This window comes from Zonotrichia albicollis, chromosome 6 (assembly GCF_047830755.1).
Source record: "Zonotrichia albicollis isolate bZonAlb1 chromosome 6, bZonAlb1.hap1, whole genome shotgun sequence".
NCBI lineage: Eukaryota > Metazoa > Chordata > Aves > Passeriformes > Passerellidae > Zonotrichia > Zonotrichia albicollis.
The window spans coordinates 47,845,698-47,866,003 of NC_133824.1; the positions used below are offsets into that span (position 1 = coordinate 47,845,698).

General features: G+C 60.9%; 1 protein-coding gene across 1 annotated transcript; it reads left to right on the top strand.

The window, feature by feature from the left end:
• The first annotated feature begins 1,209 nt into the window (after positions 1-1,209).
• Positions 1,210-20,241, top strand: B4GALNT4 (beta-1,4-N-acetyl-galactosaminyltransferase 4). The gene is made up of 20 exons (XM_074543565.1): positions 1,210-1,571; positions 8,204-8,310; positions 9,878-9,991; positions 10,067-10,162; positions 10,374-10,464; positions 10,791-10,891; positions 11,195-11,262; positions 11,602-11,680; positions 12,872-12,938; positions 14,294-14,437; positions 14,596-14,705; positions 14,929-15,029; positions 15,263-15,345; positions 15,951-17,166; positions 17,256-17,563; positions 17,721-17,874; positions 18,185-18,257; positions 18,349-18,502; positions 18,714-18,840; positions 19,453-20,241. The coding sequence occupies exons 1-20, from the start codon at positions 1,421-1,423 to the stop codon at positions 19,565-19,567; spliced, it is 3,459 nt and encodes a 1,152-aa protein (XP_074399666.1). The 5' UTR covers positions 1,210-1,420; the 3' UTR covers positions 19,568-20,241.
• Positions 20,242-20,306: the final 65 nt, after the last annotated feature.

Genomic DNA, 20,306 nt, shown 5'->3' on the forward strand with positions numbered 1-20,306 from the left:
CCCCTTTTTTCCCTTGGCCCCTTCATTATCCCCTTCTTCTTTCCCCTTTCCCACTCTTCCTCGGTCCCTAATCCCTGTGAAATCCCTAAATCCTGCAGAGCCCCAAGCCCACCTCCATCTCCCACAAACACAGGGTTGAAGCCAGGGGGTGCCACTTTTTGGGGATGCCATTTGGGATCCCTGGAAAGCTCGGGCTGCACGCCCTTAAAGGAATCCTCCTCTCAGGCTTCGGGATGTGCTTGGACCGTGTTAATGCACCGGAATCCGCAGGATCCGCTGTCCTGGAACATTTTCATGGTAACTCCGGGAGTGTTTCTGATTAAATAAACCGAACGAGCTTGGCCCCGCCCTGGAAATTGGGATTTGGTTTCTGGGAATCTCAGCCCAGAGCATTGGTGCCCTCTAGTTTCCCCCACCGTGAGTGTGTTTCTTCCTTTAATGACGAATTTCTCCCGGGCTTTCACCCCTACTCTGAGCCGCAGCAGGGCGGGGACGCTGCCTCAACCTGTGGGATGGCGGAGGAGGGAAAAGTCCCGTTATTTTCCAGCCCTGAGCGGCAGGGGGAAGAACCGGCCCGCAGATCGGGGCACCGATGTGTGCCCCGGGGGTTTCTGCATCCAGCCGGGGGATCCTGGGGATCCAGCCCCCATGGGACTCGCAGCGAGTGGGAGTCGGGGGGTGTCGCAGGCCCCCCATGGGAACCCCGCAGAGAAGTTAGGGAGGATGCTCTCAGGGATGCCCGCCCTCATCTTCCCGGGACGATCCCGGTGCGGTCCGTGCCTGCCGGTGGCGCCCCCCTGCGGACCGGCCCGGGCGCTGCAGCCCCCGCCGCTGACGGGCGGGAACGTACCATCCTCGCCGCCGGGGGGAGCAGTCGGGGGGCTACCCCGCCGAGGCTCGCGTCACTAATCGCGCCGACCCCTCTGTCCCCTTGGCACGGATACCCCGTTTGGTTTCATCTCGCCGCCGCCCCGCTCTCCCGCCGCGCAGGGCCGGGGACAGCCCCGGGGGCTCGGTTCCCCCCCGCGTCCCTCATGGTCGCGCCCGCGGCGCCCCGCGGGGCTGCCGGACCGTTGGCGTGGAGACGCGCGGCGCCTCCGCAGGCCCCGCCTTCGCTGCGCGCCCATTGGCGAAGAGCCCGCGGCAGGCGCGCTGCGATTGGCCGGCGGGGCCGTCGCTCATGGTCGGGGGCGTGGCCGCGCGCAGCGCCCGCTCATTCATTCCCCCCGCGGGCGCGGCGCGGGGGGGGGCGATGCACCGGCGGGCCCGGGGCCGCCGAGCCCCGCACCGAGCCCCGGCCCCACGAGCCGCAGCCGCCCCGCGGCCGGCCCGGAGCGCGCGGGCTGGACGGGCGGGGGGCCCCATGGGCCGGGGTTAGCCCGGCGGTGGTGGCGGCGGCGGGGGCGATGCGGGCGGCAGGATGCCGCGGCTCCCGGTGAAGAAGCTCCGGAAGCAGCTGAAGCTGCTGCTGCTGCTGGCGCTGCTCACCTCGGCCGCCTGGTTCACCTACCTGCACATCAGCCTGGTGCGCCAGGGCCGCGCCCTGCGCCTCCCCTTCGCCTACGGCAAAGGTAACGGGGGCGGGGGGGTCCCCGGCAGCCCTCGGAGCGGGGCCTCGGGGGGCTTTGGGGGTCTCCAAGGAATGGTGGGTCTCCCCCGCCACTCCGGGGTACCGGAGCATCTGGGGTTTGGGGGTCCCCAGGGAGCGCCGCGGCTCCCCCCGCACTGTGCTCTCATTGCACCTGGACTTCGGGGGTCCCCGAGGGGTTTGGGGGTCCCCCTGCCACGCTGGGGACCCGGAGCACCCCCCATTTCCAGCGCTGTGTTTCTGTCCCGCGTCACCCGCGTGGGTTTGGGGCGAGCGGGACCCCTCCGTGGGCTCCGCGCCCCGGCGTTGGCCCTTCGGGATGGGGGGACACCCAGGAGGGCCCCCAAACCGGCCGGGACATTCATTGTCCCCCCTCGATTCGCTCCGTCCTCATTTTTCCACCCGCTGCCTTGGCTGAGATGACAAAGAGGCCATTTATAGGCGCTCGCCCTGCTGGAAGGGACAATCTCTTCTTTCCCATCCCTTCCAACGTTCCCATCCTTTCCCAACCCTCCCCATCCCATCGCTTTCTCAGCCTGTACTTCTCTACTGTAAAAAACCACAAAATTTTAATTTTCTCCCTCCGTCCCTCCCTCGGGTAGTGGCCGGGATGGGTTCCGGGATGCTCCGGAGGGACAGGTGCCCCGAGGCTCGCTCCGTTTTTCCCGGTTTTCCCGGGCGAGCTGTCCCTGGGCAGCCCGGGGAGGCACGAAGCCACTCGCGATATTTGCCGGGTGAAACTTGAGCCGCGCCGTTCTCCGGGACCGACCTCGCCTAAAAAACGTGTCCTAAAAAACGCCAAGGGGCCGGGATGTGTTGGGAGGAAAAGCCTTTCCCGAGGGGGTCCCAGCGGCCCCGGGAGTTGGCGAAGCCTCCCGGCTGATAAACCCAAAGTTTCCGAGCGGAGCAGCAGCATGAGCCTGCAAAATTTTGGGCCTCGCGGTGAAATCGGGATAATGGGAATGAGCGAGGCAGGAAATGAGGCTGGGAGGGAGAGAGGGAGGGGAGGGCACCGGGGGCTGCCGGCTCCCTGCGGGATCCTCCGTGCCCGGAGGCTTTTCCCGGTGTTCCTAGGGGGTTTTCCATGTATTCCCACCCCCCTCATCCCGAGGTGCTTCCCCCCGGCCCCACCGCTGTTCGGGATGGCCGTGTTTGGGTGGCCTCTGGTCGGATCCTGGCTTGGGATCGCTGTCCCCATCCCTGGGAACACCGTGGATGGGATCCCCGCGGGTGCTGGGGGGCGAGCCGTGGTTTTCCTGCGGGGAGGATGCTCAGGGATGTCCCCAGGTGCCCATCCCTGCTGTCCCTGCATCCCGGCTGGCTCCTCGGGATACTCCAGAGGTTTTGCTGTGGAAGGGAGGGGGTGCAATGGCTGCAAAGTGGGAGTGAGGGGAGCTGGGCTTTGCTGGAGAACGGGGTCTCTGGGAGGTGGGGACAGAGATGGGAACGTGCATTGGGAGGGGAAAATGTTGCCCTTTGCCATGGGGAGGGCACCTTCCCTGGCTGTGGAAGGAAGAGGTGGGGGATTCTCTAGGGAAAGCTAGATCGAACTGGGATGCTCCTTGGATTTTCCAGTGGGCTCCTAAAACCCGTGTGAAGGTGTGGGAGAGGCAGAGTTTAGGTCCCACTCGGCCTTTTTGGATGTGGGAAGGGGTTGGATGGAGGTTGGGAAGGGTTTGGCCGTGCACAGATGGACCTCATCCTGCTGCTGCCAGACTGGGAGAGGCAGGGAGTGTTTTAGGTGGAAAAACATGGAATGGAGTGAAAAAAAACCCAACAAAACAAACAAAAAATCCCAAATAGGTCATAGGAAATAAACTATATTAAGGAAAAAACTTGTTGCAAGTGTCTGGGGGAAGAGCATCACGCCAGGGGTCTGTGCACCAAAATGAGCTTGGAGATGACTTTTGGATTTGGCCACCATGAGCCAGGACCTGTCTGTCTGTGCCAGGGGTGCTGCCTGGTTAATTAACAAGGAAAAAGGTTAATTACTCATTAAGCAGGATGTCAGTGAGCAGCTGGAGGCTGCAGGTGCAGGGCATGAGGATTTTAGGCAGTTTTTGGGGGGTGTAAAGTGGGGAACACCCAGCCAGGTGTGGTTGGGAGCGTTATCCTAGTGGGATTATCCCAGGGCTCCCCATGTCCTAGCCATTGGTGACACCTGGAGCATCCAGGGGCTGGGCTGGGAGCTGGGCTGGTCCCTGATAAAACATCTCCCCCCTTTGCTCATCTTTTCCAAGTAGATAATTACCCTTCTCTGGCTAATTGAGCACAGGATTCCTCAGTGGAAATAATGAGGCCATTTCCAGCTCTCCCGGCTGGAAACCCGCCGAGGCAATGGGGTGGAAACAGGGATGTGCCAGGTGGGGAAAGGATGGGAAAGGAAAAAAGAACTGGAGAAAAAGGATAATAAAGCCCTGAAGTGGCTGGCAGAGGGGGTGTGGGGTTTGGGGTTTGCTGGGGTTTAGCCTGGAGTGAGGTTTTGGGGGATTGGGGGAGCACAGGATGGGTGCTCAAGGGGGCTGAAGCCAGGCCAGGGATGGAGTGGGGCTCTCTCTGCCTGCTGGACATGGCATGGCCTGGGTCACCCCTCTGCCATGCTCCAGAGGGCTCCTAAACCCCCTGATCCCGAGGCAGCGGTGGGATGGATGCTCTGTGTCCTGTCCTTGGCTCTTCTCCCCACAGGAGCCCGTTTTTGGGGAGGGGGTTTGGGGTAGTGTGTCCCTCTGGGATCCATCTCTGCAGATCCTTTGATTTTAATTGGGAGCCTGGAATGCTGCAGCTGCTGTGGGGCTCATCCTTTTTGTCAGGGATGTCAGGAGCAGGTAGAGAAGGGGATGAGAGAGCCCTTTGAAGATGAAGGGCAGTGGGATTTGGGACTGGGTTGGGAAATGCTCTTTCTTCTGCTGGCATCACCCCAGTCTCCCATCCCTGCTGGGAAAGGCTGGTTTGGGTGTCACTGGGGTCCTTTTTCCACATGGGAATCCCTTCCTGCACAGCCCCAGGCTCCATGCCCTGCTCCTCTGGGGTGCCCATTGGGAATTCTTTGGCACCTGCCTGTTTTGGGTTTTTCAGAATCAAAAATGTGGCTCTTCAGAGGCCCTCTTGGCACCCCAGGGTGGCACTGTCCCCAGCCTGGCTGTGACCCGGCCCCCTTGGCACCGGGAGGGTCCCCAAAACCATCCCTTGGAGCCAGGGGAGGTGAGGGATGGCTTTTCCCAAGCACCAGGAGCTCTTTGTGTTGGTGTTTGGGATCTGCCCTGGATCTCCCCTCCATCCCTTTCCCTGTGCCTGCAGCTGGGGCTCTCCAGAGCTGCTCCTTGGGAAGGGCTGAGCAGTCCCTGGGGTGTCCGGGACCTTGGCACTGTCAGGACAGGGGTTTTGGCTGGATGAGGAGCCAGCTGCTGCAAGAGGCTGGGAAGCTGGAACTGGGACGGTGACCCCACAGGCAACGTGGAGCTCAGAGGCTGGAATGTTTCTGGGGTGAAATGCACCCTAAAATTCCCAGCATTTCACCGTGACCTCCTCCAGAGGCTGCATCCCAGGAAGCCAAATCTTTGTGCTGGGGGGCTGTGAGTTGAGCATCATCCCTGTTGAGATGGAGCAGGGTCCTGTGGGAGCTGATCCAGCTCTCCCTGGGACTGAGGGGCACTGGATGCACAGTCAGGGAATCTGGGAGCTGCCCAATCCTGGGAGAGATTTGAGATGCTGATGAGGAGCGTGGAAGTGTCGGAGCTGCCTCTCCTGGTGGGTGTTTGTCAGCTGGAGTGGTCTCATGGCAGCTCCATCAGCAGCCAGAGCGATTCCGCATCGATTTCCATGGCTCCAGCTGAGAGCGCTGCCACCGAGTGGGAAAACAGCAGCCCAGGAATGGGGGAGGCAGCACAAACCCCCCTGGCTGCTCCAGCTCCCTCTGCAAGGCAGTGACAGGTGACAGCAGTGGACAGGGGTGTCCAGGGTGGTCACAAACCCCATTCCCCTCATCCCCATTGGTGTCACTGGCTGTCACCCAGCCCGTGCCACCACCCTCTGTCCTGGGATTTCTGTCCCGTGTTTCTGTGGCACTGATGGGGGGATTTGTGGTGTTGATTCCTTTATCACTAATTATAATTAGTCAGCACCTCGTTAGGAGGCTCCTGCTCCGAGGGGGGAAATTTGGGAATGGAACCTCTGGGTTTGAGGAAGGCACCGCCACCACCTCTGCTGCCACCACCTCTGCTGCAGCTGTGTCGGGGTTTAGATGTCACCTCCCCCCCTCCACGTCGCAGGGCTTGGAAAAGGGCCAGGAGAAACCCCGGCCTGGAAGAAAGGGGCTGTGTTTGGAGCTGGGGAGGAGGAGGAGGGAGGTGGGATGTGAAAGGCTCTCTGTGCTTCCCAGTGGAGTTCCAGGGCTGGGATAACGGGACACGCTTCTCCCATGGGAGGCATCGCTCCGTGCCCTGCCTGGGTGCCTGGTATCCATGGCCTCCTCCCCAGGCTGAGGATCCTGGCTCCCTGTCTGGAGGCTGCTGTGACTCAGAGCTGCTTTGTGCCATGGTTTGTGCTTCCTGCCCCCTCCTCGCTGCTCCCAAAGCATCGGCGTCGCTCCAGGGAAGAGCTTTCAGTGCTTCCCTTCCTTCCCTGAGCATCCCCAGCCCACAGCTTGTCCTCAGAGCTTCCCTGTCCCTGTCCTGCCCTCTCTGGTCCTTGAGGGAGGCTGGCCGAGGGAATGGACACAGCAGAGCTGCTCTGCATCCCGGTGGGATGCTGGGAGGAGCTGGAATCCTTCTTCCTCCTGATGCTGCCTTCTCCCTTCTCTTCTTCTTCTCCTGCCTCTGAGCTGCTCCTCCCGCAGGGCTGTGGTTGGGACCAAGGAGCTCGGGATTTTTGGGAGCAGTGATGCTCATTGGCACCAGGCACTGCCCATCCCCACCCCTTATCCCCGTGGCACCGCTTCCCAGGTCCCCAGAGCCTGACCAGAAGCCACTTTCCAATATTTAAATTGCCAGGAAAGCATTGCTGGTGCTTTTGCTCCTCCCTGGATGTGGGAGTCCCTTGGAAGGGATGGGAGCAAGCAGGGGACTTGTGGCTCTGGGATCTGAGAGCTCCAAGGATGAGCTTGGATTAACTCCTGGTTTTTACCCAATTTATATCAAATAATCCCCCTCCAGTTCACAGTCCTGACATGGAGAGAGCAAAGCAGGATGGCCACATTCAGCCATCCCAGGGAGGGTTCTAGCTCAGGTTGCCATCCAGGGAATTCTGTCCGTGGCCAATCCCACAGGAGGCAGGTTTATCTCCTCCAAGGCTGGGAGAGACTCCCTGAGCAGGTGCCACAGAGCCACTCCCAGCCCTGGGCAGGTCCCCTGGGAGTGCTGAGCTCCTCCTGGCCGTGACGGATGCTCGGATCAGAGCGCTGGGAATGTGGGAATGCCGCTGTCCTTGTGTGCCGCCTCTCCCATCACCCTGCTGCCCAGGGAAGAGGGATGGATGGCTGCGGGAATGGGGCTGGGAGAGGGGAGGGAGCAGCCTGGGGAGCTGCCAGGAGCCAGCTGGGGCTGCCAGGGGCTGAAGAATGGCTGGGAGCAGAAGAAGGGGCTTTAGAGCTTAATTTCCTGTCCCTGCCGTGGGGATGGGATTTGTGCTGCCATCTCCAAGGAGACGCCGGCAGCGCGGCCGCTGGAATACCAATGGGGTGGGAGGCGTGGGGCGGGGGGCTCCGGGCGCCCCCAGCCCCTCCCTGGCCCTGGCAGTCACTGAGGCTGCTCCATTCTGGGAATGGGAGCCCCCAGGACTGGCTGGGGGGGTGAAGGAGGCTGTGGAGGCACAGGGACATCTTTCCATACCCTTGGGAGTGGGTCTGTGACCTCTTTCCTGCAATTCCCATGGTGGGGGTCGCTGCTCAGCACACCTGGGGCTCTCCCTCATTGCTGGCTTTTGGGGAGCTTCAGGTGTTTGTGGAGGTGGTTTTTGGACACCCACCTCTCCTCGCATTGCCTTGAGCTTCCCTTGACTCTGGATTGAACTGTGGATCCCCCTGGGTTTTGGGGTGGGTGGCACAAAAAGAGGATGTCCTCCCCCAAAGTAACATTTTCCAGGTCTGCACCGTTGTTTTGGGGGAAGTGGGGGCTAGTTTAAAATTGCCTGCCCAAGGAAAAGGAGCTGCAGAGAGGAGTCAAAAGTTGGGGATAATTAACTCAGCACATTAACTAACGAAGCTGATGGGTCTGGGAGCAAGGTTTTGATGTGTGATTTTGAAGAGGGACATGGTTTGAGGGGATGGTGTCTGAGGGCGTTTGGGGCTGGTGTGCTGTTGGTAGAGTTGTGAGATGCTTTGGGAGAGCTGTGATTTGGAGGGGCAGGAAGCAGGGATGCATCCCTGAGCATGGAAGGGGAGCAAGACCCCAGCAGCTCATCCCAGCATCTCTTATGTAAAGGGCTGGGAGCTGTGGGGGGTGTAATTAAACCTGCTGCTGATGAGCTGCTGCAAAGCTGCTTAGTGCAGATGGAATGAGGGGAATTGCAGCCAGGGCCCCCTCTCCGTGTCGCTGTCCCCAGTGCCAGGTGCCAGGGACAGACAGGGGTGTCCCCAGGAGAGGTGCAGGCTGTGGTGTGACCCCCTGTGCTCCCTGGCAGATGCAGAGAGGCCGGGGGAGGTGACGGATCCCGGGAGGCGGCCGGCGGCCTCAGCGCGGCGCAGGAAGGCCGAGGATTCCAGCGAGAGCCGCGAGGAAGATCCCATGGTAACGGGGCACGAGGGGCCTGCGGAGGTCACGGGGGGCACAGTGCTCCAGGTCTCGTCCAGCTGAGGGGATCCAAGGGTTTGGGGGTGCATCAGAGCCTCTGGTTCTGCCCAGCAGCAATCACAGTGCATGAGCCCTCTAATATCCCATTGAAACGGGGCGGGATATCCCTCCCATATCCCACACTGTGCTCCATGTGCCCTGTCACAGCTTCCCCGGGCAGGGCCCAGCTTCATCTGCTCTGCAGTTCCTGCTTTTGTGGGCAGAGCCACCTGCTCTTGTGTGTTCTGCTCTGTGCTGGACTGGAGAGCCACTACACCCCAGGTGCAGCCTCCAAGCATCAGGCACTTGGAATTGTAGCCATGGGACACCCTGCTGTCCCTGTCCAGCAGGTCACCAAGGCCCTGCTGAAGGCCTTGCTGTGCCTTGACCACTGTCCAGCAGGTCACCAAGGCCCTGCTGTCCCTGTCCAGCAGGTCACCAAGGCCCTGCTGTCCCTGTCCAACCTGTTGTCACCAAGAGGCCTCCTAGCAGGGCAGCCAGGTGGATGGAGGAAGGGGGAAGCCACAGGGTATTCCCTGCCCTATCCCAGCTCCTCAGAAATAAGGGACAGATGGGCAAAGGGGGAACCTCAGGTGCCCAGAGGAGGCACAGGCTGGTGCTGGGTCAGGACAGAGGGCACAGCAGGAATTGCATCCTGGCTTTTCCTGGGAGGAGAGAGAATCCTTCCAGTGAGCCTGGCACAAAACCCTCACTCCTCATGAGGTCTTCCAAGGGCACTGCTCCCTCCTCCGGGGCTCTGATGAGTTTGTTTAGGCAGTTTGCTAATTATCTCCCTGGCACTGTGCATCCAAATGGGCTGTGCTGTGGTGACAGTGGGGGGTGGAGGAAGAGGGGGATGATGCTCTGGGGAAGCTGAGGAAGAGGGGAATGCTCTGGAGGGGCTCTAGAAGTACTTGGCTCTTCCTTGTCACCCATCAGCGAGCTGGAGGCAGGTAAATGCTCACTAAATCTCTAAATTACGAGATACAAGCAATGGGATTAACCTAATCCCCTTTAAGGGAAGAGGGGGAGTGAAGAGGCATCCTGCTACCTCTGTGCTTTTAGAGAGAGAGCCCAAAATCCCAGCAGCCCCCAAGACTGGCCAAACAGTTTGGATGAACAGAAAACTCACTGTTTTGGAGCAGTTTTGGCAGAGGAAGGGAAACAAGTTTAGCTGGAACATTTTGAAACTGCTGCCTGGGACACCTTGCCAATATTTTTGTGCCTCCTCCTGTTTTCCTTTGCCCTGAGCCGTGAAATCTTTTGCCTTGGTTAGGCAAGGCTCAAAATTAGGTGTTTAGATCGTGGAATCCTGGAATGGTTTGGGATTGGAAGGGATCTTAGAGCCCATCCATTTCCAGGGGCAAGGACACCTTCTGCTAGCCCAGGTTGCTCCAAGCCCTGTCTAACCTGGCCTTGAGCTTTTCCAGGGATGGGGCAGCCACGGGTGCACAGAGCCACCCCACAAGCACAGGCCGTGCTGGCCATGGTCACCCATCCCTTGTGTCCCTCTGTGCCTCCCCAGAGTGACGGGCAGGACGGGGATGCCTGGTTTTCCAGAGGCCAGCAGCGTTCCAGCCGCGCCAGCGCCCATCCCAAGCTCAACCTGACCAAGCAGGCCTTGCCCTGGAACGAGCAGGTGGGTGTAGGCAGCGGCCTGGGAGGGCATGGGGAGGAGCAGGAGCCCCACTCAGCCCCCTCTCCTCTCCCACAGTACAAAGGGAAGGCAAACCTGCACGTCTTCGAGGACTGGTGTGGCGGGGCCGTGAGGCACCTGCGGAAGAACCTCCACTTCCCGCTCTTCCCCCACGTGAGTCCTGGGACAGGAACTGGTGGGAGGGTCCACACATCCCTCCCTGGGTGCCCCCTGCTCCTCCTCAGGACCTTGGCTTGCAGGGCTTGGCTTGGGGAGGTGATTCCCAGCTGGAGGAGATGGGGCCCCCTCTGTGGGTGTGGGAGGCTGGAGTACCATGGAGGAGGTGATCCATGGAGGAGGTGATCCATGCCTGTTTCCTCGGCAGACCCGTACCACGGTGAAGAAGCTGGCTGTGTCTCCCAAGTGGAAGAACTATGGGCTGAGGATTTTTGGCTACATCCATCCCTTCAAGGATGGTGAGTGACGGAGCGTGGCCTTTTCCCCCATGCAGCAACGTGGAGATGCTGTGTCCTTCCCCTATATGTCCAGAAAGACAGAGAGGCTCTTGGAGATGGGCCCCAAATCCTGGCTCCTGGGCAGGGGAGTCCTTCTGGAGCAAAGCCCCTTTTCCTGTGGCTTTGAAGGGAGGCAAGGCCCTGATCCCATCCAGGGCAAAGCCTTGACGTGAGGTCTGGGGTGGCCCCATCCCTGTTCCCCATCTCACCATGAGGCAATAGGATCAATCCCACACCGCCAGGGTCCCTGTGTCCCTCGTAGTGACCCTCTCCGTGGCTCTCTGCAGGGGATTTCCAGTTTTCTGTGGCATCAGATGACAACTCAGAGTTCTGGCTCAGCTCTGATGACAGTCCCTCCAATTCCCGACTGGCTGCATTTGTGGGCAAGGTATGGCACCTCCTCTGCCTTGCCCTGCTCCTGGGGAGGGATCCATGTGTGCCTGTGCTGGGGGCAGCTCTCCTGCCTCTCTGCTCCTTTGGGAATGCCAGGCTGTTTCTGCCTGCTCCCTTCCCTGGCCAGGCCTGGCTTGGCTTCCAGAGGAGCCCCTTGATCCCTTTTTTGATTGGAGCTGCCAAAGACCAGGAGATTTAATATTTATTCCCGGATTTCCCTGGGGTTAATTCCTGTAACGGGGAGCTGCTGGGCTTTGGTGTGGTGTCCTGCTTCTCTCATCTCCTCCTTCCTTCCCAGCTGGGCACTGAGTGGACAGCACCAGGAGAGTTCACCAAGTTCAGCTCACAGGTGTCCAAGCCCCTGCGGTGAGTGTGTCCATGTGTCCGTGGGGATCGTCTCGTGGGGATGGAGTCTGGGATGTGCAGGTGCTGCCTCTGACCTCCCTGGGCCATGCTCCTTTCCCAAAAGGCACGTGGGGCTGGGCTGTACCCCAGACCCATGGTTTGAAGGTGATGAGATGAGGACAGGGATGTCACAGTGTGCCCCCAATCCCACAAAAGCCCTCAACACTGGGATGGGGAGCAGACACCCTCCTCAGCTGCCTGTCTCCTTGCCTCAGGAAGGTTTTACTCACCCGTGGGCAGGACAGGGAGGCTTTCCCAGGCTGGCCCTGGGCTCTGACAGCTGTGTCCCCTTCCCTGCAGCCTCATGTCCTCCCGACGTTACTACTTTGAGCTGCTGCACAAGCAGGATGACCGGGGCTCGGACCACGTGGAGGTTGGGGTGAGTAAATGCCCACCCCCCGTGCCAGGCTCCTTCCAGGGCTTTTCCCATGTGTGTCCCCAAGGGCTTTATCCTGGAGCAAAGCCAGGTTTCCCCCTCCCACGGCTGCCAGTGGGGACAAGTCAGTGTCACTGTTTCCCTGGTCATTCCAGCACTGGGATGCATGGAGTGCTGTTCTCCTTTCCTGCCGGTGGCCCTGCCATGGACTCCCATGGGCAAGAAGAGCCCACACAGGCAGGTCCCACCTTGCAGGCTGCATCCCAGCAGTGGGAGAGAGGTGGCCCAGACGATGGAGCCATTCCCTGTTTTCTTCTTTTTCCCCCTTGGAATTACCATGGGTTTCGAATCTGAACTTGCTTGCCTTGGCAGCACAGCCCTGGCAAAGCCTGGAGCGTGTGTCAGGGGCTCAGGCTGGCTGAGGGCAAGATGTTGGCTCGTTAGCAAAGGTTTCCTTTCTCCCAAGAACTCATTAATCACTGGAATCAAGCTGATGCCAGCAAAGCATCAGGGAGGCCAGCTACACCCCTTCCTCGCTGCCTTCCTCCCTCCTCCCCATTCCCTCTATCCGATAAGATCTGCGTTTCTTTGGGCAAAAACAAATAGTGGGGAAAGCAAATAGATGGGGGAGATGTTTCTGAGATGGGATGTTTTTGCTGGAGGGAGGGAGTGAAGCCTTTCAGCCGTGCAGAAAAAGCTCTCAGCTGTGCAGAGGGAGACAACAACAGCATCCACAACAAAAGCAGGACCCTGATGTGTCTCGCCCCGGGGGCATTGAAGGGCTTGTCCCGACAAGGGCTCCAGACTGGCTTTTAAAATGCTGAGTTAAATCAGGGCAGGCAGCTCTGGAGACCCTCTTAAATCAAGGCAAGCTCTTCTTTCTAAAGTACTGGAGTGAGGAAAGGAGCCCTTTGGTCACAGGAGTTGTGGCAGTCCCAGAGGGAACCAGCATGAGCCTGTATCCTACCCCACACAGGAGCCTTTCCCTCCCCAACCCTGCCGGGATCCCTGCTAATCCCAAACCCTGTGGGAAATGGGGCAGGATCAGCCCTCTCTCTTGCTCCTCTTCTGCAGGGAAGTTTCTGGGAGCTGTGCACAGGGAGGACCCATCCTAGGGTGCTGGGCTTGGGCAGCTGCATCCTGACCCTAACCACCCCCCTGCTCATTCCCCATCTGCTTTTATTTTTTTCCCAGTGGCGAGTTTTCCTCCCCAGCCTGAAGTTTGAGGTGATTGACTCCTCCTACATCTCTCTGTACACAGGTAAGGGCCAGGTGCCACAGCCAGCGGGCTCTCCAGGGGCTGCACATGCTGGGAGAGATGGGAAGGAAAGCAGAACCTGGGAAATGGGGTCCTGGGGGGACATCTCAGCCTCTGAATCCCCCCACTGGATTTCTGCCTGCTGTAAGGAGAGCTGCAGGGGCTGCAGTGGGTAGGATAGATGCTGGGAGCAAGATGAGATGCTGCTAAAAATGGGCTGTGCAGTCACCACAGCATGGAAGCCCAGCTCTGCTGGTGCCCCAGGCTTGTCCTGCCTGCCAAGAGCCCTCTGGCTCCGGGGCCTGGCCCTGAGTTACGAGGAGCTGTCGTGGAAGCGGGGATGGATGGCAGAGGGTTTAATTAAATCTATAGATCTTGTGCTTGCTGCCCCTGCCCTGGCAGCAGGGAGGGCTGTGATGGATGGGCCCTGCCCTGGCGTTCCGCACGCAGCGGGAGCGGCCGTCACTCCTGCCCTGGGAGGTGTCCATGAGGAGGAGGGGGCAGGCAGCATCCCTGGGGACAAGAGGGATGAGGGGTGCCAGTGCTGCTGATGCAGGTGCCCCTGAGATGGATGATGTGCAGATAAATCCCTGTCCCTCAGCACCGGCTCTTCCTGCTCCTCCTTCCTGCTTCTCCTTCCTGCTTCCCCGCTCCCTCAGACCCAGCAGCACCCTGAGGCAAAGCCATGGCAGCCCTGGGGAGCCCCTCCCTGCTGGGGGCTGCCAGCAGCAGGCAGAGCTCTTTCTTTCCTCCCCTTTTCCTCCCATCCTTCATCCCATCCTTCCTCCCATCCTTCCTCCTGCCTTCTGGACTTTTCCAGTGGCTTCAGCCCCACCCCAGCCAGCTGCAGGGACACATTTGGGAAGCCTTTCCCTGCCACAAGAAGAAGAATTTGGGGCTGGGGAAGGGGCATCCTGCTTCCCTGTGGCTCTGCAGCAGGGAAGGGAGCACCCATGGGAGCATGGCCGAGGTGACAGGAGCAGGGTGACCTCCTGGGGGCTGGTTGGTGGCCAAGGGTGACGTGCCACCCTCATGCCTGGGTAGGAGGCAAACCAGCTCTTGTTGCAGGTACCTGCAGGAAGGACATCCAAGGTTTAACCCCTATGTGCCCTTGGGAGTTACAGCCCTGAGCATCCCCTCCTTTCTGAGGCCGTGGTAAATGGGAGCAGGAGGCCTGGCTGGGGTCAGCTGTGCCCTCGTCCTGTCCTCATTAGGGGATGCAATAATCATTAGGCTGATTAGTCACAGGGTCTCTGAGATGGCTGGGAGGGCAGCATTGTCTTCCCTGGGAGTAGGAGGGGTTGGAAATGCCCCCTTGGAGGGGGTGCCTGGGGGCTCAGCCCGGCCCTGTCCCGCAGATGAGTCGTCCCTGAAGATGAACCATGTGGAGCACATCCCGCAGACCTTGGCCAGCCACAGTGGGAGCCACCTCTGGGAGGCCCAGCAGGACGAGCACGGGGCTGACATGCTCAAGGCTGACCCCAGGGACACCTTCTTCCTCAGTGAGTGCCCAAGGATGCATCCATGCTGGTCCCTGGCGGGGTTTGGGGGAGGACAAAGGCTGCTGTGGGCATCCCTGCCAGCCTCTGCCCATCTCTTGAGTGGAGGCCTCTGCTGGGGTGTGTGGGAACACATTGGGATGCTCTGGGCTTCTCCACAGCCCCTGCCATCGAGGCGTCCCGCGTGGAGAACGTGCTGGTGCCCTGTGCCTACAGCCCCACCTACGTGGTGAAGGATTTCCCCATCGCCCGCTACCAGGGCCTGCAGTTCGTAAGTGTCTCCCTGGGGACAGGGCCACGCTCCCATGGGGACATGGCAAAGCCCAGGGATGTTCCCAGCTGGGTGAAATCCAGCAGGAAGCATCTCTCACTGGCTCAACCTGGGAGACTTGGGGTTAAATCCCTGTGTTTGAGGTGCTGGGAGTCACTTTGGTGTTGGTGGTGGCCTCGGGTCCCCAACTCCTCAGGGTGGCATGGCACCATTTACCCCCCAGGTCTACCTCTCGTTCGTGTATCCCAACGACTTCACACGCCTCACTCACATGGAGACAGAGAACAAGTGCTTCTACAGGGAGTCCCCCCTCTACCTGGAAAAGTAGGTACTGGGGCCGGGATTTTGGGGTGCTGTGCACAGGGGGCTGATGTCAGCAGTGCTGGGATAATGCATCCTCAGCCATGTGTCCCTGTCCCCATGGGAGGGCCACCCCAGGCTGGCTCCATCCCCATCTCCCAGGCGTGCAGCAGCTTGAGTGCTGGCAGCGCTCCTGGATTTGGGAACCTCCTCACTCCTCCCTCTCCCAGGCCCTCACCCTCCCTCTCCATCCCCAGGTTTGGGTTCTACAAGTACATGAAGATGGATGAGGAGGAGGAGGATCCGCGGCAGCGAGCGTTTCTCTTCCTTGGCCCTGACAGTGAGTCACAGTGAGGCACGGCTGGGCACAGCGCCGAGCTCCCGGCATCCCTGCTGCTGGCAGCTCATCCCCTCGGAGCTGTGGCTCTTTGGAGTGACTCCAGCCGTGCCAGAGGCTGCAGGAGGGCTGGGCTGTGCAGAGCAGCATCCCTCAGAGCACCCCTGTGGGCATCTTGCTTGGCATGACAAAAGGGCCAAGGTGTGGGAAGCAGGACACTGGATTGGGATTTGCTGTCCCTCCAGCATCTCCTGGGTTGGCCTTGACAGTGGCAGCAGGAGCCAGACCCAGTGTGGAGTCTGGGGTTGTCCATGGAGCCTGGGGGTGCTCCTGGGGAGTCAGAGGCTGTTCAGAGCCTGCCTTGGTGAATTTGCAGCTTAGCAAAGCCCTGGCAGGTTGGGTTTGCTCCTGGATGGAGTGGGATCGATGCTGAGATTTGAGGTGGGGATAAGTGGCAGCAACTGGAGCTGCCAGCCCTGTGTGGGTGTCTCTGTGTGGGCATCCCCTGGTGCCCCAGCTCTGCTCTCTCACCTCAGCCACTCACAGGCTCCTCTCCTGCTGGGATCAGGCTCTGCCTCAGGGTACTGATCTCTGCCTTCGCTCCCTAGATTTCCTGGATGACGAGGAGGAGGAAGAGGAAGGAGTGGACAGCCCTGAGCCCACAGACGCCCCTCCCGAGGCCAAGGAGCGGAGCTTTGGGCCGGCACCCAGAGCCAAAGGGAAGGATCCCATGCCGGTCACCGGGGCTTACGGAGATGACCTGGACTATTACAGCTTCCGCCGGCAGCGGGGCCGGGCACAGGCCGGGCCGGGCACCCCTGGGCAGCTGGGGGGCACGTGGGGCACCCCTGGGCAGCTGGGGGGGACGTGGGGCACCTCCAGCCCTCCAGCTGCCCTCCAGGGGGATCCCGTGCCGGAGCGGGGCCCACGCCGGGCGCTCCGTTGGCTGCCCCAGGATGGGGAAGAGGAAGATGAGCTGGGGCTGCCGGCTGCGTCTCCAAAGCACCTCCAGCCCCACCTCTCTGTGCCCATCTTCGGTGGCAAAGCCAAAACGCCAGGTCCCAGCAGGCCAGCAGCTCCCAGCGAGGACAAGAAGCCCCGGAAAAGCCAGGAGAAGGTCTACGTGACCCGGCTGCAGCCTGGGAAGCGCAAAGCCCCGGCCCAGGAGCTGGCCTTCCCCGGCATTTTCCTGTATCCAAAGCTTGTGAGGAGAGTCCACCTCCGCTCCAGGACCCCGCAGAAGCATCCCATCGCCCCCAGCAAGCTGCGGGCCCTCCCTGGCCACCGGAGCCCCTGGCTCCTGGGCAACATCTCCAGGGAGAGGGACCCTGCCAGGCGCAAGAGCGGCAGGAGGTGGGAGCGGCCGCCCAAGCAGCGGGTGCTGCCCGGCCTCCTGGCCCTGGGCACCGAGGGGCTCTTCAGCCACGAGGACACGACCCCTGCTCCGGGCAGGACAGCGGCCACTGCCGGCTACAACTCCTCTGAGGCTACCCGCTCCGAGGGGACAAGGGTGACGTCCTTCCTGAAGGTGTCGGAGACCACGGCGTCGCAGCAGCAGGAGGGGAAGGGCCAGGAGGAGGAGGAGGATGAGGAGGAAGAGGTGTCGGACTATTCCTACGAGGCGGGGGAGCTGCAGCAGGGCTGGCTGGAGGACTCCATCAACTGGCAGCGGACGTTCAGCGTCAGCTCCGTGGACTTCGAGCTGCTGCGCTCCGACTGGAACGACCTGCGCTGCAACGTGTCGGGAAACCTGCAGCTGGCCGAGAGTGAGGTGGTGGACGTGGTGGCCCAGTACATGGAGAGGCTCAACGAGAAGAACGGGGGGTATGGAGGGAATTCGGGGGCTGGATCCCGGATCGCAGGGAGCAGAGCTCAGGATGGCGGCGATTTCAAGGCTTCTTGTTTCCCGGCAGGATCTACACCCTCCTGAGGATCATCAACGTGGAGAAGCGGCGGGACACGGCGCGGGGGAACCGCTACCTGCTGGAGCTGGAGCTGGCAGAGCGGGGCCAGCGCACGGTGCGGCTCTCCGAGTATGTCTACGTGCTCCTGCACCAGGGCAAGCAGGACGACAGCGCTGAGGCCAACCCCGACGGGCTGGCCCTGGGCGCCACTGAGCCCCAGCCCAGCGCCTGGAGCATCCTCTATGGGAAATCTGTGCTGTGCCGGCCGCTGCGGCTCAGCTGGAGGCAGGACGTCATGGTGCACTTCGTGGTGCCAGGTAGGTGACAGCGGGACGCGGCTCTGCGGGGTCTGTGCTGCTCCCTCAGCAGCCTCCAGCGGGATGGGGCTGTCACCTCTCCTCAGAAGGGGCCGGTTGGGCTGGGGGGAGGTGCTGAGGGTCCCCCCTGTGAGCCTGAGGGATGTGTCTCTGGCAGTGAAGAACCAGGCCCGCTGGGTGCAGCAGTTCATCTCGGACATGGCCGGCCTCTACGGGGCCACGGGAGACGCCAACTTCAACGTCATCCTGGTGGACTTTGACAGCGAGGACATGGATGTGGAGAAGGCCCTGCGGGATGCCCGGCTGCCCCGGTAACTCCCACCTGCAGCCTTGGGGTCTGGGGGCTCCCTGTGGTGGGACAGGTGCTCACACACACAGCCTGCTGCTCCTGCCCCACCTGCACAGCCCCTGCCTCGCTGCCCCTTCCCTCTTCCTCATTTTTGGGGGTTTAAACTACTTTTCCATGTGGATTTGGGGGTGGAGGAACTTGAATCTATGGGGGGACCCTCAGCTTGAGCTGTAGCACCTGAGCTTTCCTGGGAACCCCATGCTGGTGGTTCCTGTCCCTCCTGGCTGTCCCTGTGTGTCCCCAGTGCTACCTGCCCTGTCCTCTCTCCCCAGGTTCCAGTACCTGCGGCGCACGGGGAATTTCGAGCGCTCTGCTGGGCTCCAGGCCGGTGTGGACACGGTGGAGGTGAGTGGGGACAGGGACCAGCTCTGCCTGTGACTCCTCTCCCAGGGCTCTTCCTCTCTGATTCCCCTGACCCGTGTGTGTGCCCTCCCAGGACGAGCACAGCATCGTGTTCCTGTGCGACCTGCACATCCATTTCCCTGCCAACATCCTGGACAGCATCCGCAAGCACTGCGTGGAGGGGAAGCTGGCCTATGCCCCCATCGTCATGAGGCTGAGCTGTGGCAGCTCCCCCCGGGAGCCCAACGGTGAGCAGGGACCCCTTTCCCGCTGGGAGCACCCCAAAACCAGGCCAAGACCTGGTGCACCTCCGCAGGAGCTGGCACGGATGGGATGGGTGGGAAGAGGGGTTGGGATGGGGAATCCCTGTGGCTCCCAAGTGGTGGGGAGAGCACAGAGGGGATGAGATGGGCATTTGGGGGTGCCCCCACCCCTCACCTCATTGCTCCCCCTCTCCAGGCTACTGGGAGGTGAACGGCTTCGGCCTCTTCGGCATCTACAAGTCAGACTTTGATCGTGTGGGAGGGATGAACACGGAGGAGTTCCGGGACCGCTGGGGCGGGGAGGACTGGGAGCTCCTGGACAGGTGAGCCTGGGGGTCCTGCAGCCCCTAAACCCCCGGGAGCAGGGTCGGCCACATGGATTTGGGCACATCCATCAAGCTGGCTGGGGGCTGGATGATGGGCTGGTGAAGGGGAAAACTTCCCTTTGGGAAGGCCACGTCCATCTGTCCATCCATCCTGAGCTTCGTCCCTCTGTCCATCCATTTCTTGAACCCCACGCCTTCCTTCCTCCATTCCCTGAGCTCTGTCCCTTTATCCCTCCATCCCTCTTTCCTCCATCTGCAGGGAGTCCTCTTCCTCCATCCCTGATCTTGGTCAGTCCGTCCATCCATCCATCCATCCATCCATCCATCCATCCATCCATCCCCTGAGCCCTGTCCATCCATCCATCTATCCATCCATCCATCCACCCATCCATCCCCTGAGCCCCATCCATCCATCCATCCATCCATCCATCCATCCCCTGAGCCCTGTCCATCCATCCATCCATCCCCTGAGCCCCATCCATCCATCCATCCATCCATCCATCCATCCATCCTCTGAGCCCTGTCCCTCCATCCCTGAGCTCCGTCCCTCTGTCCCTCCATTCCTGAGCTCTGTTCCTCCATCCCTGAGCTCCGTCCCTCCATCCGCAGGGTGCTCCAGAGCGGGCTGGAGGTGGAGCGCTTGCGCCTCAGGAACTTTTACCACTACTACCACTCCAAGCGCGGCATGTGGAACACCCGCAGCAAGAAGCCCTCCAAGGAGTAGTGCTGAGCCCAGCCTGCAGCTCCTGGCAGCTGCCTGTCCCCTGCCACCACGGCCACCACCGTGCCACCATGGAGGCACCCACGCCTGCTGTGGTTTCCCTGGAGAGGGGCAGTGGGGAGGACCAGGGTGGTGGCAGTGGTTTTGTCCTTAAGGGTCTAATTTAGTCAGCAATGAATTCATTAACTCCTTCGTGCCGGTGGGTCCCAGGGGCTTTGCTGGGTCCTGGAGGCCTGTGCCAGGCTGGGGACACTGGAGGTGCAATTGTGACATCCAGGATCCCTTTGCAGCTCCTTTCCTGCGTTGCCCCTCCCCAAAATACCCAGTACCTGGTCCCTGTGTCAGGCTGGGGAGCTGAGTTTTGGTGGGGGGGCTAAGAGCCCACGGTGGCTGCCTGAACCCTCCTGTTCCCCTTCCAGAACCCACGGAGGGAGGGGGGTCTGGCACTGGGGACACTCTGTGGGTGGGGGGCAGAGCCCTGAGGCTGGCACTGCCCGTGCCAGGGGGGGCCTGGGCTGGGGGGGGACAGGCAGAGCCTGGAGCAGGTACGGGCAGATGACATTTCCAAGCTAATTTCTGTGAAATTATGAGGTAGGAAGCTGTTTTCAGGAAGTTTTTGTCTGTTTGGTTTGGTCTTTTTTTTATTCTTAAAAAATTAAAATCAATGTCTTGGCTGAGATTTCCCTCTGCTCCATCACCCCCACACCTGGACTAGGGATGCAGGGCATGGGAGCCAGGCTGG